Genomic DNA, 11,389 nt, shown 5'->3' on the forward strand with positions numbered 1-11,389 from the left:
TATTATTTATAACTGAGAAAATAATTTAAAACTTAATTAATAAGGCGCATTGTTTTTTAACGTAAGCTCCGACTCAATCGTTAACTGTAGCCCTGGTGCTTAGCTTACAATTAAAACGGTCACCCTGACGCAATCAGCTGATTCCAATTTTGCGGCAATTTTGTTTCGTATAAACCCAGGTTCCTCGCTATCCCTAATTATTTAAACCAACCATTATGTCGGGCAAGGCCTTAAATATTGGTGATCAGTTTCCCAACTTTTCTGCCGAAACGAGTGTGGGAAAAATAGATTTTTACGATTGGATGAGCGATAGCTGGGCTATTCTGTTCTCCCATCCGGCGGATTTTACGCCGGTCTGCACTACGGAATTGGCCAGAGTGGCGGCCTTAGTTCCGGAATTCCTCAAGCGAGGAGTCAAGCCAATTGCTTTGTCCTGTGACACCGTAGAATCGCACAAGAGTTGGATCGAGGATATCAAGAGCTTTGGCAGTGGGTTCAGTTTGGGTCTTGTGTTAAGAATCCTTCTAATCAAGTTTCCGATTACAGAGCTTAACAGCTTCGATTATCCCATCATCGCGGATGATAAGCGGGAACTGGCCCTGAAGTTCAACATGCTGGACAAGGATGAGCTCAATGCTGAGGGTATTCCTCTTACCTGTCGCGCAGTTTTCGTTGTGGATGACAAAAAGAAGCTACGCTTATCCATCCTGTATCCTGCTACCACAGGTCGCAATTTCGAGTGAGTATCTTACGTGTATGTTTAAGAATTGTATGTTCATCTTTATACTTCTAACATTCAAAATGATTTTAAATTGAATTAAAATAATTACCAAAACTTCATCGCTTTACATTTAATCATTTTAATATCAGACAAACTGTTGATAATAACCCCGATCTGTAATTTTTCATATTAACAAATCGTGCATATAAACGTAGTAAAATATAATTATTTAATGCAGTTTACTCAAAACTATATACGATGCTTATAATGATTAAGGCTATGGAAGCGATTACAAACTTACCATGAAATATAAATAAATTTATACACTTCAAAGATCAAATATTTAACTATCTTTTTCTTGTGCCCCATTCCAGTGAAATTCTTCGAGTCATCGACTCACTTCATTTGACCCAAACAAAGAGCGTGGCCACGCCTGCAGATTGGCAAAAGGGCGGCAAGTGCATGGTTTTGCCAACCGTTAAAAACGAAGATGTTCCAAAGCTCTTTCCCAATGGCATCGAAACAATTGAAGTTCCTTCCGGAAAGAGTTATCTCCGGATCACTCCTCAGCCCTAAGGATACAAATGGTTTTCTTTCAAGTATGACTTTATTACAAAAATTATAATTAATAACAAAATAATGCACAATAAAGTATACGCTTACAACCGTATTTAGCAGGACTGCGTTTTTAGCGTGCTAAAATACGCCTCCTGCCAGACAAAAGTGCCAAAAACATTCGACTTACAAACTAAATCAGATGGGGAATGTGACAAAAAAGGTCGCGATTTGTGTGTACAAAATAAATATACATTCAATATACCTATAGACGTATATAAAAAAGGTAAAGTATTGCAACTGGATAACCCTGGGGTTAGAAAAGTATAAATAAGGCCAACTCTGTACAATAACTGAAGCGCTTTCGAGGAAAGAAGAAAGCGAAAGACCAAGCTTGTGCCCGTAACCAAAGGTAACTGAAAATGAAAAGGGTAATATTATATTAATATGTTGATCTTAATGTGTTACAGAATTTTATATAATCAAAGCACTTTTGGACCTGCCAATAAATAAATTAAGCCAGAAGGTACTCCCAGATATTAAGTATTTGCCAACTCTGTCTACAATTAAACCCTAATTACTGATAAGAAGTATGAACTCAAGAGCCAAAAGCACTTTCCCTTGTTCAAATACTTAACGATATTCAACAACCTGAGTTTGCTTAGTGACCGTTTCCTTGAATATGTTAATGAAATGCAAATATGTACAATATAAGATGTAAAAGCTTTCGCTACCAAACAGGTTCCATATGATCATGAATCTTTACGGGAATTCCTATTGAATATAAACAATAAAGAGCGTGATAAACTGATATATAGGGGAATTGCTAGGAAACTATGAGAATTAATTGTTAATATTGTTGAAAACTAAAGTTAAAGAAGAGTCGATTCTCCCTAAAAATCTGGATTTACAAAGTCTAAGAATAAAAGGTACTTACAATTTAACTACCACATTTTTATCCCGCTAAAATTGTTCCTCCTATGCGTCAGTGTCTGCGCTGCGGAGTGGTCTGCAGCATCCGCGCAAAGCGTCGCACCAGGAAAGGCCACAGGACCAGGACGGCGAACCAGAGCGGGGAGATGTTCCTGAAGGGCCACCAGGCGGGCAGTGATCGTGGCTGACTCACCGCTCCCCTCGCTGCCTTCTGTCCAGTTCGAAACTCGTTTAGCGACTGCTCCAGGCTGCGCACCCTTTGCTGCACTGCCCCCACATCGCTATTCATCCGGGAGATGGCCGCTTGGATTTGACGCAGCAAGTCCGTGTTCTGGGCAATCGCCTCTGTCAGCTCATGGCTGAGGTCATAGGGATCGTCGTATTCATCGTCCGAGGGCTCCACAATGGCCACACTGCTGTTGCTGGTATAGTTGTGAGTTGTGTCGTGTTGTGTGAAGCTTGCAGATTTGTGAACAAAACCATTGGTCAATGGCGGCGAACTGTGGCCATTCTCTTTTATCGTTTCGGACGAGGCCAGCGGTTGTGTGGCAGCCACTTCCACTTCCACCTCCGCCTCGCTATTGCAACTGGACCCGTGCTGTGGACTGTTGGTGCGCGAATGAAACGGCGAGTTGGGATGCGATTCGGCCAGTTCCCGCATGCCGGGTGAAACCAGCTCCAGTTCGTCCAGGCTAATGTTTCCCAGACCATCAAGGCTGCCTACAAAGTTCTGTACGTTTTCTGTAAAGGACATGGTTTCGATGATCTCTTGAAGGCTCTCCACATATCGTTGCATGGCCTGCTCCTTGGTCAAATGCCGGTTATCATTCCAGGCATCCCACTTGGCCTTGCCGACAATGTCCCAGAAACCGGGCTTCTTCTGATCGCATCCACCTTCGGTAGCCTGTTTAAATAGTCCGTAGAACTTGAGCATCATACTGGTGCTGGGTTGGTAAGGTCCATTTTTGGGCAGGCCCTTGATCACGTTGACCGCCGCCTGGAAACGCTCCTCAATCGCCGCCATTCCTGCAAGATTATCTGGAGATTAGCCAGTGTACTCGATCGATAAGATATATATGTATTTGGGCAGACGGTGCCAAGTTCACCGATTAAACAGGTGAACGTCGCTTACAAATTACCTAATTATTGTGTGCAATCCGCGGGTGTTGCAAACCGATTTCGGGGCCCCCTTTTGTTGTCTTTCGTTATTTTATTATTATTATTATTCATAAATTTTTGGGGCGACGTTTTGGATGCGCTGGTGACAAAGTTCGAGTTCTGAAGTCCAGTCTTCTGAGCTTCGAAGCGGCTAGAGCTTTTCCCCTACCGTATTTCTTATCGACCTCGCAATTATATTGTTGTGCGCTGCGCTCGTCTCAGCCTTTAATTCGAGTTGCAATCAAATAAAACTAAACAAAAACTCGAAAACTCTCTCTGGTAATCGCTGAGCGCGTACGTGTGTCTGTGCGTGTGTGGGTGTGCGCAGGGCTGCAATAAAAGTATCAAACGAGTGATGAGCCGTTAATTGGCGTTAGAGATAGGATGCAAGGCGGGAATTGCGATCTTAGTTTGAATTTTTTGGGCGATCTTACTTATTTATAGCAGAAAAATAACATTTTGATTCAGAAACTACATATATTCAAACTATAGGTGAAGAAACCACAGATTTATTGTTTGCAATAACTTAAGAAATAAAATGATTAACTTTTAAATATCTATCCTGCTCGTTTTATGCCACCGCCAAATAAATTTAGAACGACCTAGCTAGACCCAAATATGAATTTATTGTTCTTAGGTACAACTTTTTTTCAGATTAACAAAAACTGTTCACTTACTTAAATTAATTATCTTGATCAAGGTAAACTGATTCAATGATAAGGCATAAAACCATAGATCATTTAACTAACGCCATATGAAAAACAGGTCTACTTGTACAGCATTGCAGAGCTAACAATTGTAGGATATTTGAAAAACCATAGGTGCTGTACTAGGCATTGCGGGAACAGACAAAGTTCCTGATAAAACAGTTAACCATTTCAGCAAACTAATATTAACGAATGAAATAATTTAATTGAAAATATCGATTAAGACTTAAACTATCGCTTAAGCGAACGTGTGCCTTCTCTAATTGACTTACAACCATCATCTTTGGTATTCTCCGCCGTTTTTACAGACGGTCACTCACTTTTTCATTTCGTAAAAATCAGCAATCGAAGTGCTTAATTATTTGCATTATTTTTGAACAAACGCCAGGCAGAGCTTTCCGAAAGCTGCAACCGCAAAGTCCGCGAAGAGCCATAGCTGGCCCATATCGAACTACCAATTTCGGAGGGATTCAACACGCTATAGCATCGGAAATCGGGGAAAAAAAAGTCAATTTCACAAGAGCTGCGAACTAAGGAAGCGGAGTGGTGACTTCATTGCAATTAAACATGAAATTTGCTGCAACGACGACCAGAGTACGACATTTTTGTATTATCGCCAAGCAGCAGCAGCAGTATCAGCAGACTATATATAAGATACGCCCGCAACAATCGCGATCGGAGTTGAACAATTGCAAACGGCAAAGACAGTCGTGTAGAATTGCCAAAAATTGGAAACACCAAAGCTTTTGCATAGGTGCGTCCTGATCGGAAACGTTTCGAATTAAAAAAACAAAAAAGAAAAGAAACCAAACCAAACCAAACCCAGCTCAAGAAAAAAATTAAGAACCCAATTTTCTAACCTAAAGAAATCAATAAAATCGGAGCAAACACGTGCGTTTTAGTTGCCGCCAAAGCGACGGGAGTGTAGACATTTTCGCCGTCGTGTAGACTTTGCCATCTTTGAAAGGAAAAAGGACACTCGGCTACAAAACATCTTTTTTTTCGTATTTGTTCTTTGTGTTTGAAGCAGCAGGCCAAACAATAGAAACCAAAACGTCGTCGTCGAGTTCAAACAAAATACGTGAACAACGCAAAAACAACAGCAACATGCCGAGACGCAACAAGAAATCAGCAGCAGGCAAAGGTGAGTCACAAAGAGAAATGTGTGTGGGTGCACACAGGACAAAAAAAAACAAGATCTAATATATTTTTATAGATCTTATGTCTTGTTGATATGTGTATTCCTCAAAAGCCATCGCACAAGATGGCATAATAGGTTAGAGCCAAAATCCTTTTCCTCTGGTAAACAAAAGCCCGGGACAAGATTACATTATCCTAAAGTAAAATAATTTCGATATTCTGAAATCAAATTTAAACGTTCTCCCAAATGTGCAGATTTTGTATAGTTTTTTACCCTAATAAATATTAGTTGAATATCACAATTAAAGGTTCTAAAATAACATCAGGTCCAAAATAATGAATAATGTCATTAAATCGATCTTCATAATCCCATCAACATTTTCTTTAAGTGTAGCAATGCAGGGGAAATTTTTCACAGCTGCTTTCGATTTGACCTTTGCATTACTCATGCACTGACTAATAAATACCGTGCACTGTTTTGTGTATTTCGTTGGCTTCCAAAACGAAGAAAGCTTTGTGCTGCCTACAACCTGTTTGGCAATACCCTCGAAATAATTATTTTCATTTTGTTGCTGTGCTGGCACGAAAAGCTCTTCACGCGCTCAGCTGGCTACGCAACAATACAAGTAATCAGCGGAACACTCAATATAGATGTATATACAGCTGTCCTCAAGATAGTAGGTGTAAATTCAACGTTCAAAAAACAAATCAAAGTTATTTTGATTGCAATTCAACATTTCGTAGCTAAGGTTAGTCAGTACATTTTTATTTTTTGAAATAAATGCTACTATCTTGAGCACAGTTGTAAGTAAATATATATTTCAAACAATAATTCGTACATATACAGCCAGTCAACACATATGTGAACGTTCAATGCCAGCTTATCAGAATCACGCCAATAACAACTAGCAGCCGGGAATACCTCGGTGCAGGGTATCAGTGGGTATGTTATCACAGGGCTCGGAATTGTTTATCAAGACATTAGGGTTTTTCTTAGAAATGTGGTGTACATTTGTCCAAGAAATTTTCGTAAAGGTTTAATGGATAATTTTTATCCATTGTTCTTAATGATATAAGATTACGAATATTTGTTCAAGTTTGACAGATTTTATTATCAAAAAATATATATGAAAAACAGTGCAAAATTAAATTGAAATAAATCATTAAATTAAATAGGTACTAAGCAAGTGAGAATTTTTAAAAAACTTTTCACAAAGTGCCAAAATAATGTTTGGGGTATTTGTAAGGGCTATCATTTTTCTTAAAAACCTTCAGTTTAAAAATATAGACGCGGAAGTTTTCGTTCGTTAGAAAACTTTCCTCTTAGTACTTTTGATTGGTGACCTAAAAATGATGCAACTTTGTATTATGTATAGTTTCTCTATAAACACACAGATGGTTTACTCACCCGAATCTAACCCAAACAACTTTCAAACAAACCAGCTGTTTTCCACTATTTTTCTATTTTCTGGCCAGCGGTTACAGCATGCTTGTGTAGTTCGATTGAGCTTTTGTGAAAGGTAAAAAACACGAGGCGGAAACTACCTTGCCCCAAATAGAAAACAGGCACTGGAAAATCGCCATAATGAAAGTTGTGGACGTCGACGGGTTTTCTTCGACGCAGTTAGCAAGCAACAAAGAGAAAGAAAAAGAAAGAAAACTTGTTGCACAACATTGGCTCCCAAACTGTTTGTTGTGAAGGTCATTGCAAGCATGTAATTGAATTTCTAATTTGTCTGTACATATATATATGTTCACATCGGAATGAGTACACAGCCAAATGAAAACTGCTCGAAGACGGAAAAGTTAAGAATACGTATTCGCTGCCTCATTTCAAATGGTTTGACAAACACTGGTCTAAAAGTTGAAACAGTTTGATGAACAATGTACGAGGGTGGTATCAGAAAACACTTCATATATGAAACCAAATAATAAATGCGTTTTTAAAAAACGTAGTCTACTAATACATATGTAGATTGATTCTCCTCATTTTTGTACATTGTCATTATCTTAGTTACATTTCTTAATATAACAAAACTAAAAACCAAATAGGTCTAGTTTTTTAAGAACCAAAACCTGGATGGCTTTCAGCAGTCATATGATTTATATTTATAATTCGTTTAATGAACCACCTCTGCTTTAAGCACAACACCCTATAAAATTCTTTAGAATTTCTAACTTATAGTTTTTCTTTTTGCAGGCCGCACCAATGACTCAAATTCTGAGGATGAGTCCTTCGACAATGTGAGCGTTTACTCTCACGTCTCGGAGGTCGCCTCTTCGGAGGCCACCGATGAGTTGGCCAATGAGCGATTCGAGGAGAAGTTCGAAAAGGCTCTGGAACAGGCTACCGAGAAGTCGGCTCAGACTCGTGTCCAAGCTCTCCAAGCAATTTGCGAGCTGCTCATGCACCGCTACATGCCGGACTTTGTTGAGGACCGCAAGATGACACTAATGGACTTCGTTGAGAAGAGCATTCGCCGAGGCAAGGGCCAGGAGCAGGTGTGGGGCGCTCGACTCGCCCCTCTTCTTGTGCTCCAAATGGGCGGCGACGAGGGCATTTCTAAGGCTATGAATCAGTTCCTATTGAACACCGTTCAGGACAAGTCAGTAGGCTTCGATGCTCGGGCCAAGTGCTGCACAGCCTTGGGACTACTGAGCTTCCTGGGCTGCGAGGATGTCGGGGAGTTGGTGCAACTGATGCAGTGCTTTGAGGCCATCTTCGCCGGGAGCTATTTGCGGGGTGATGATAAGACACCGGTATCGGTCACCGCTGAGGCGGGCACTTTTCATGCAGAGGCTTTGAACGCCTGGGGATTGCTGCTCACTCTGATACCCTCGGGAGATTTTGTTTCCCTGATGACTACTGGCCAGAACATGTTTCCGTAAGTACATTCTGGTACCACACTTTAAAAATGTAACAGTTAAATCAAGGATACCATTTAATTACTTATAGATCTATTAAAAAGTTCTTGGGTCTTTTGCAATCTACACATTTGGATGTCCGCATGGCCGCAGGCGAGACTATTGCTTTGATTCTGGAGTCGGGCCGTGCCCACGATGATGATTTCCTAGAGGACGCTATCGCCGAACTTTCGGAGGCTGTGAAGCAGTTGGCCACAGATTCGCACAAATATCGGGCCAAGCGCGATCGCAAGGCTCAGCGGGCCACCTTCCGGGATGTGCTGCGCTACCTAGAGGTGAGTAAGAGATACTACTATAACTCGGGTTAATTGGTTTGTATTACACATTTAATGGAAATGAGATGCACAACACTTCAGGCGATCACTTCATGTCATTGCACGTGAACTTAAGCTCATGCTTGCAGTACTTGGCCAAGCATTTCGAGTGATCGTGCAGCCTGTTGCGCATAATGACGCAACCATTCCGACTTATCGAGTCCATGTATTCGCTGAAGGTCGGCACCTTTCGGTACGTGGTTGGAGCCGAGTTCCAATGCGAATTGCTGCCGGATTCAATGGACTGCGAGGAGTCTGAGAAGCTGGTCTTGAACGGCTTGTACGTCTTCTGGCAGTCGTCGCTGGATACCTCGTAGCCAGTAGACGCTTCGCGCTCCAATTCGTTCATTACGTTCGAGCGGAACTCATTGCAGGGCCTGCGTTCACTCATCAGCTTGTTCGCATTCTTAGACTCGTCCTCGGTCTTCAGGCTTTCGTATATGCCCTCTGGATACTCGTTCATGGCACAATAGTCGATCTGATAGGTGGTGAACATGCGGTTGGTCTCCAATCTGCGACTCAGCTCCTCCTTGGGCAGAACCTTCAGGCGCTCGTACAGGTCTGGGTAGACGGTGCGCAAGATTTTAAGGAAGCGATTCGGCTGCAGCTTGAAGCAATCGGTCTCCGCCGAAAAGGCCATCTTGTCCACTTGGTCCTGGGTTAGCTGCGTGGGTATGAGTCGAGGATCTACCAGCTTGCCCATTGGAGCTATGCCTGTCCACTCAACGCCGGCACAGTCTTTGGACGCATTCGGCGGCATCTTGATCTTGGACTCGTCGACGCACTCGCACTCGATAACCTGTGGACCCTCGTGTCCCTCGAAGCCCTTTGAACGGGTGAGGAACTCGTACCGCTTGGCATTGGGTGGCACATAGTCATGCTGATAGGTTGATAGCATCATCTTGACAGCGAGTTATATAAAAAATTGCAAAAAAAAAATGCGACAAAATTATTTTTTACTATTTTAACAAGAAATTTCGTACTTCAAATTTAGTCTGCTTTAGATGAAACTAAAAATAAAAGTGATACATTTCAAACACTTTTTAATTTAGATTAGAATATTTTCGCTTAGCCTACCTAGCTTTAACTTTATTTATCTCATTATTGCAGGAGGACATTTCCCCGGAAATAAGCATTCGCTTCGGACACGAGTCCCTGACCCTTGATTCCTGGTCCATACACCATCAGTATTCGGCCCTGTGCACGGTCATGGGACCCGGGATGACCTCGCAACTGCAGGAGAACGAGTTCATTCGCGACATTTTCCAGCTGGGACCGCGTCCCACCAACACCGGCATCAATGGCAACGCCAAGGTCAAGCAGTCAAAGTTGGAGCGAGTAAGTTGATCAAAATGAATCCTTTGTTGACTTGCAAATATTAATTTTCTCCTTTCCATTTCTAGCACCTTGTCAATGCAGCTGCATTCAAGGCACGCTCCATAACCCGGGGAAAGAATCGTGACAAGCGTTCGGCCGTCGTTCTTTAAATGTATACTCCATCAACTGACCCCAAAACCATCTCAAAACCCGATAGCCAACTCTGGACTTACTAGTTGAATTGCTTCTAATTTTAGCTTGAACCAGGCAAAGCGTCGCCAAAGCTGAAAAACTAAGTCTAAATTTAGGATAATTCATCAGGATAATTTAACAAAATTTGTCTAGTTTATTATCCACATAATGGAGTCATTGTTTAAATATTATTAAATATTTTACGGTTGCACAGTAATGTTTTTGTCCAACTGAAATGCAGGCTCCAGCTTGGATCTTATACTTTTCGAATTTAATTTTACACTGCGATTGTTACGACTAGCTTGTACGCTTTTCGATTCGGGTAACCTCTTACGTTGTTGATCTTTTTTTACATTATAAATATACAAAAAACATTTCTGCTTTAATGTTGCTAAAATAGTTAAATGCAAAAAAAGAAAAGTTAGTCATTGCATGACATGGCTTTTTTTACGCATATTAAGCTTACCTAATATAATGCATATATTTTGTAGTAAATACGTGTAAAATAAATTTTTAGGCTTAAACAAAAACTAATTCAAATGCATTATTATCTGGTAGCATTGGAATAAATATGGTCCTTTATTCTTAAAATATAAACCCTCAATTGGTTTTGTAGAAGGGTTGCTCAAAACCAATTTAGTAAAGGTAAACCTTTAAAAGGTTATAATTAATTTTTTTGCCATTATTCTACTAAATTTTTGATTTCAATTTTGAGACCCAAATGATTTTTGACGTAAATTTCCGAAATTTCATTTTTTTGCCTTTATTCTTTACTAACTTTTTGATTTCAATTTTGTGACCCAAATGATTTTTGACGTAAATTTCCGAGAAATTTAAACAGTCCTAAACCCCGGCTAAAGTATGAAAAACAATACTTTTTTTAAGTTTTATAAATTGTATTTTATTTGTTTTATCACAAAAATTGTATGGTAGCTTAAATTATATGTTGGATTTTTCTTCTTTTGTGGTTTTTGTTTTTCTTTGCTTTGACAAATTTTGTGTAGCAACTACAATAAAATGTGAATATATATCTATATATATATACTAAATATGTACGTGCGTATGTATATGTGGGCGAAACATTTATATAAATTAGCTTCTTAAAGGTTAACTTATAATTTAAAAAGAAACTTATTCCAATCGAATACAAAGTAAAAACATATTTGCTTAATTTAATATTCGCCAAGTACTTGTGTTTTGCTTGTATTTTGATTACATCCAAGGATGAAATCGAAAATGAAATGGAGCAAATCAGAATGTTTTCATAAATTAGTTGTAAAAAAGAAAACTATAAACTACAGATCAGCATGGGCTGATGCTCCGGCGCATCGAAGCTATCTATTTTTTGCTTCTTCGCTCTTCAGGCTACTTGGCAACGCGTTCATAATCATAATCTCAGGAAATTCTCGATTCTTTCTGTTTCGGTT

The 11,389-nt window shown here is 40.1% G+C and overlaps 4 protein-coding genes across 4 annotated transcripts; 2 read left to right on the plus strand and 2 right to left on the minus strand.

Annotated features, from left to right (window-relative positions):
• Nucleotides 1–150: 150 nt before the first annotated feature.
• On the plus strand, nucleotides 151–1,391 carry LOC108040344 (peroxiredoxin-6). The gene is made up of 3 exons (XM_017117792.1): nucleotides 151–489; nucleotides 547–739; nucleotides 1,096–1,391. Exons 1-3 carry the CDS (start codon nucleotides 216–218, stop codon nucleotides 1,295–1,297), a joined length of 669 nt encoding a protein of 222 aa, XP_016973281.1. The 5' UTR covers nucleotides 151–215; the 3' UTR covers nucleotides 1,298–1,391.
• LOC108040343 (acyl-CoA-binding domain-containing protein 5) lies at nucleotides 1,310–3,684 on the minus strand. The gene is made up of 3 exons (XM_017117791.1): nucleotides 3,349–3,684; nucleotides 2,214–3,235; nucleotides 1,310–1,692 (listed from the first exon to the last, which is right to left on the minus strand). The coding sequence occupies exon 2, from the start codon at nucleotides 3,231–3,233 to the stop codon at nucleotides 2,262–2,264; it is 972 nt and encodes a 323-aa protein (XP_016973280.1). The 5' UTR covers nucleotides 3,234–3,235; nucleotides 3,349–3,684; the 3' UTR covers nucleotides 1,310–1,692; nucleotides 2,214–2,261.
• A 687-nt stretch (nucleotides 3,685–4,371) lies between these two features.
• LOC108040341 (interferon-related developmental regulator 1) lies at nucleotides 4,372–10,496 on the plus strand. The gene is made up of 5 exons (XM_017117789.2): nucleotides 4,372–5,218; nucleotides 7,415–8,099; nucleotides 8,171–8,414; nucleotides 9,564–9,791; nucleotides 9,857–10,496. The coding sequence occupies exons 1-5, from the start codon at nucleotides 5,182–5,184 to the stop codon at nucleotides 9,938–9,940; spliced, it is 1,278 nt and encodes a 425-aa protein (XP_016973278.1). The 5' UTR covers nucleotides 4,372–5,181; the 3' UTR covers nucleotides 9,941–10,496.
• Nucleotides 8,439–9,471, minus strand: LOC108040342. Its single transcript, XM_017117790.2, has one exon. The coding sequence runs from the start codon at nucleotides 9,352–9,354 to the stop codon at nucleotides 8,500–8,502; it is 855 nt and encodes a 284-aa protein (XP_016973279.1). The 5' UTR covers nucleotides 9,355–9,471; the 3' UTR covers nucleotides 8,439–8,499.
• Nucleotides 10,497–11,389: the final 893 nt, after the last annotated feature.

This window comes from Drosophila rhopaloa, unplaced genomic scaffold (genome assembly GCF_018152115.1).
Source record: "Drosophila rhopaloa isolate 14029-0021.01 unplaced genomic scaffold, ASM1815211v1 contig_2, whole genome shotgun sequence".
In the NCBI taxonomy this organism is placed as follows: domain Eukaryota; kingdom Metazoa; phylum Arthropoda; class Insecta; order Diptera; family Drosophilidae; genus Drosophila; species Drosophila rhopaloa.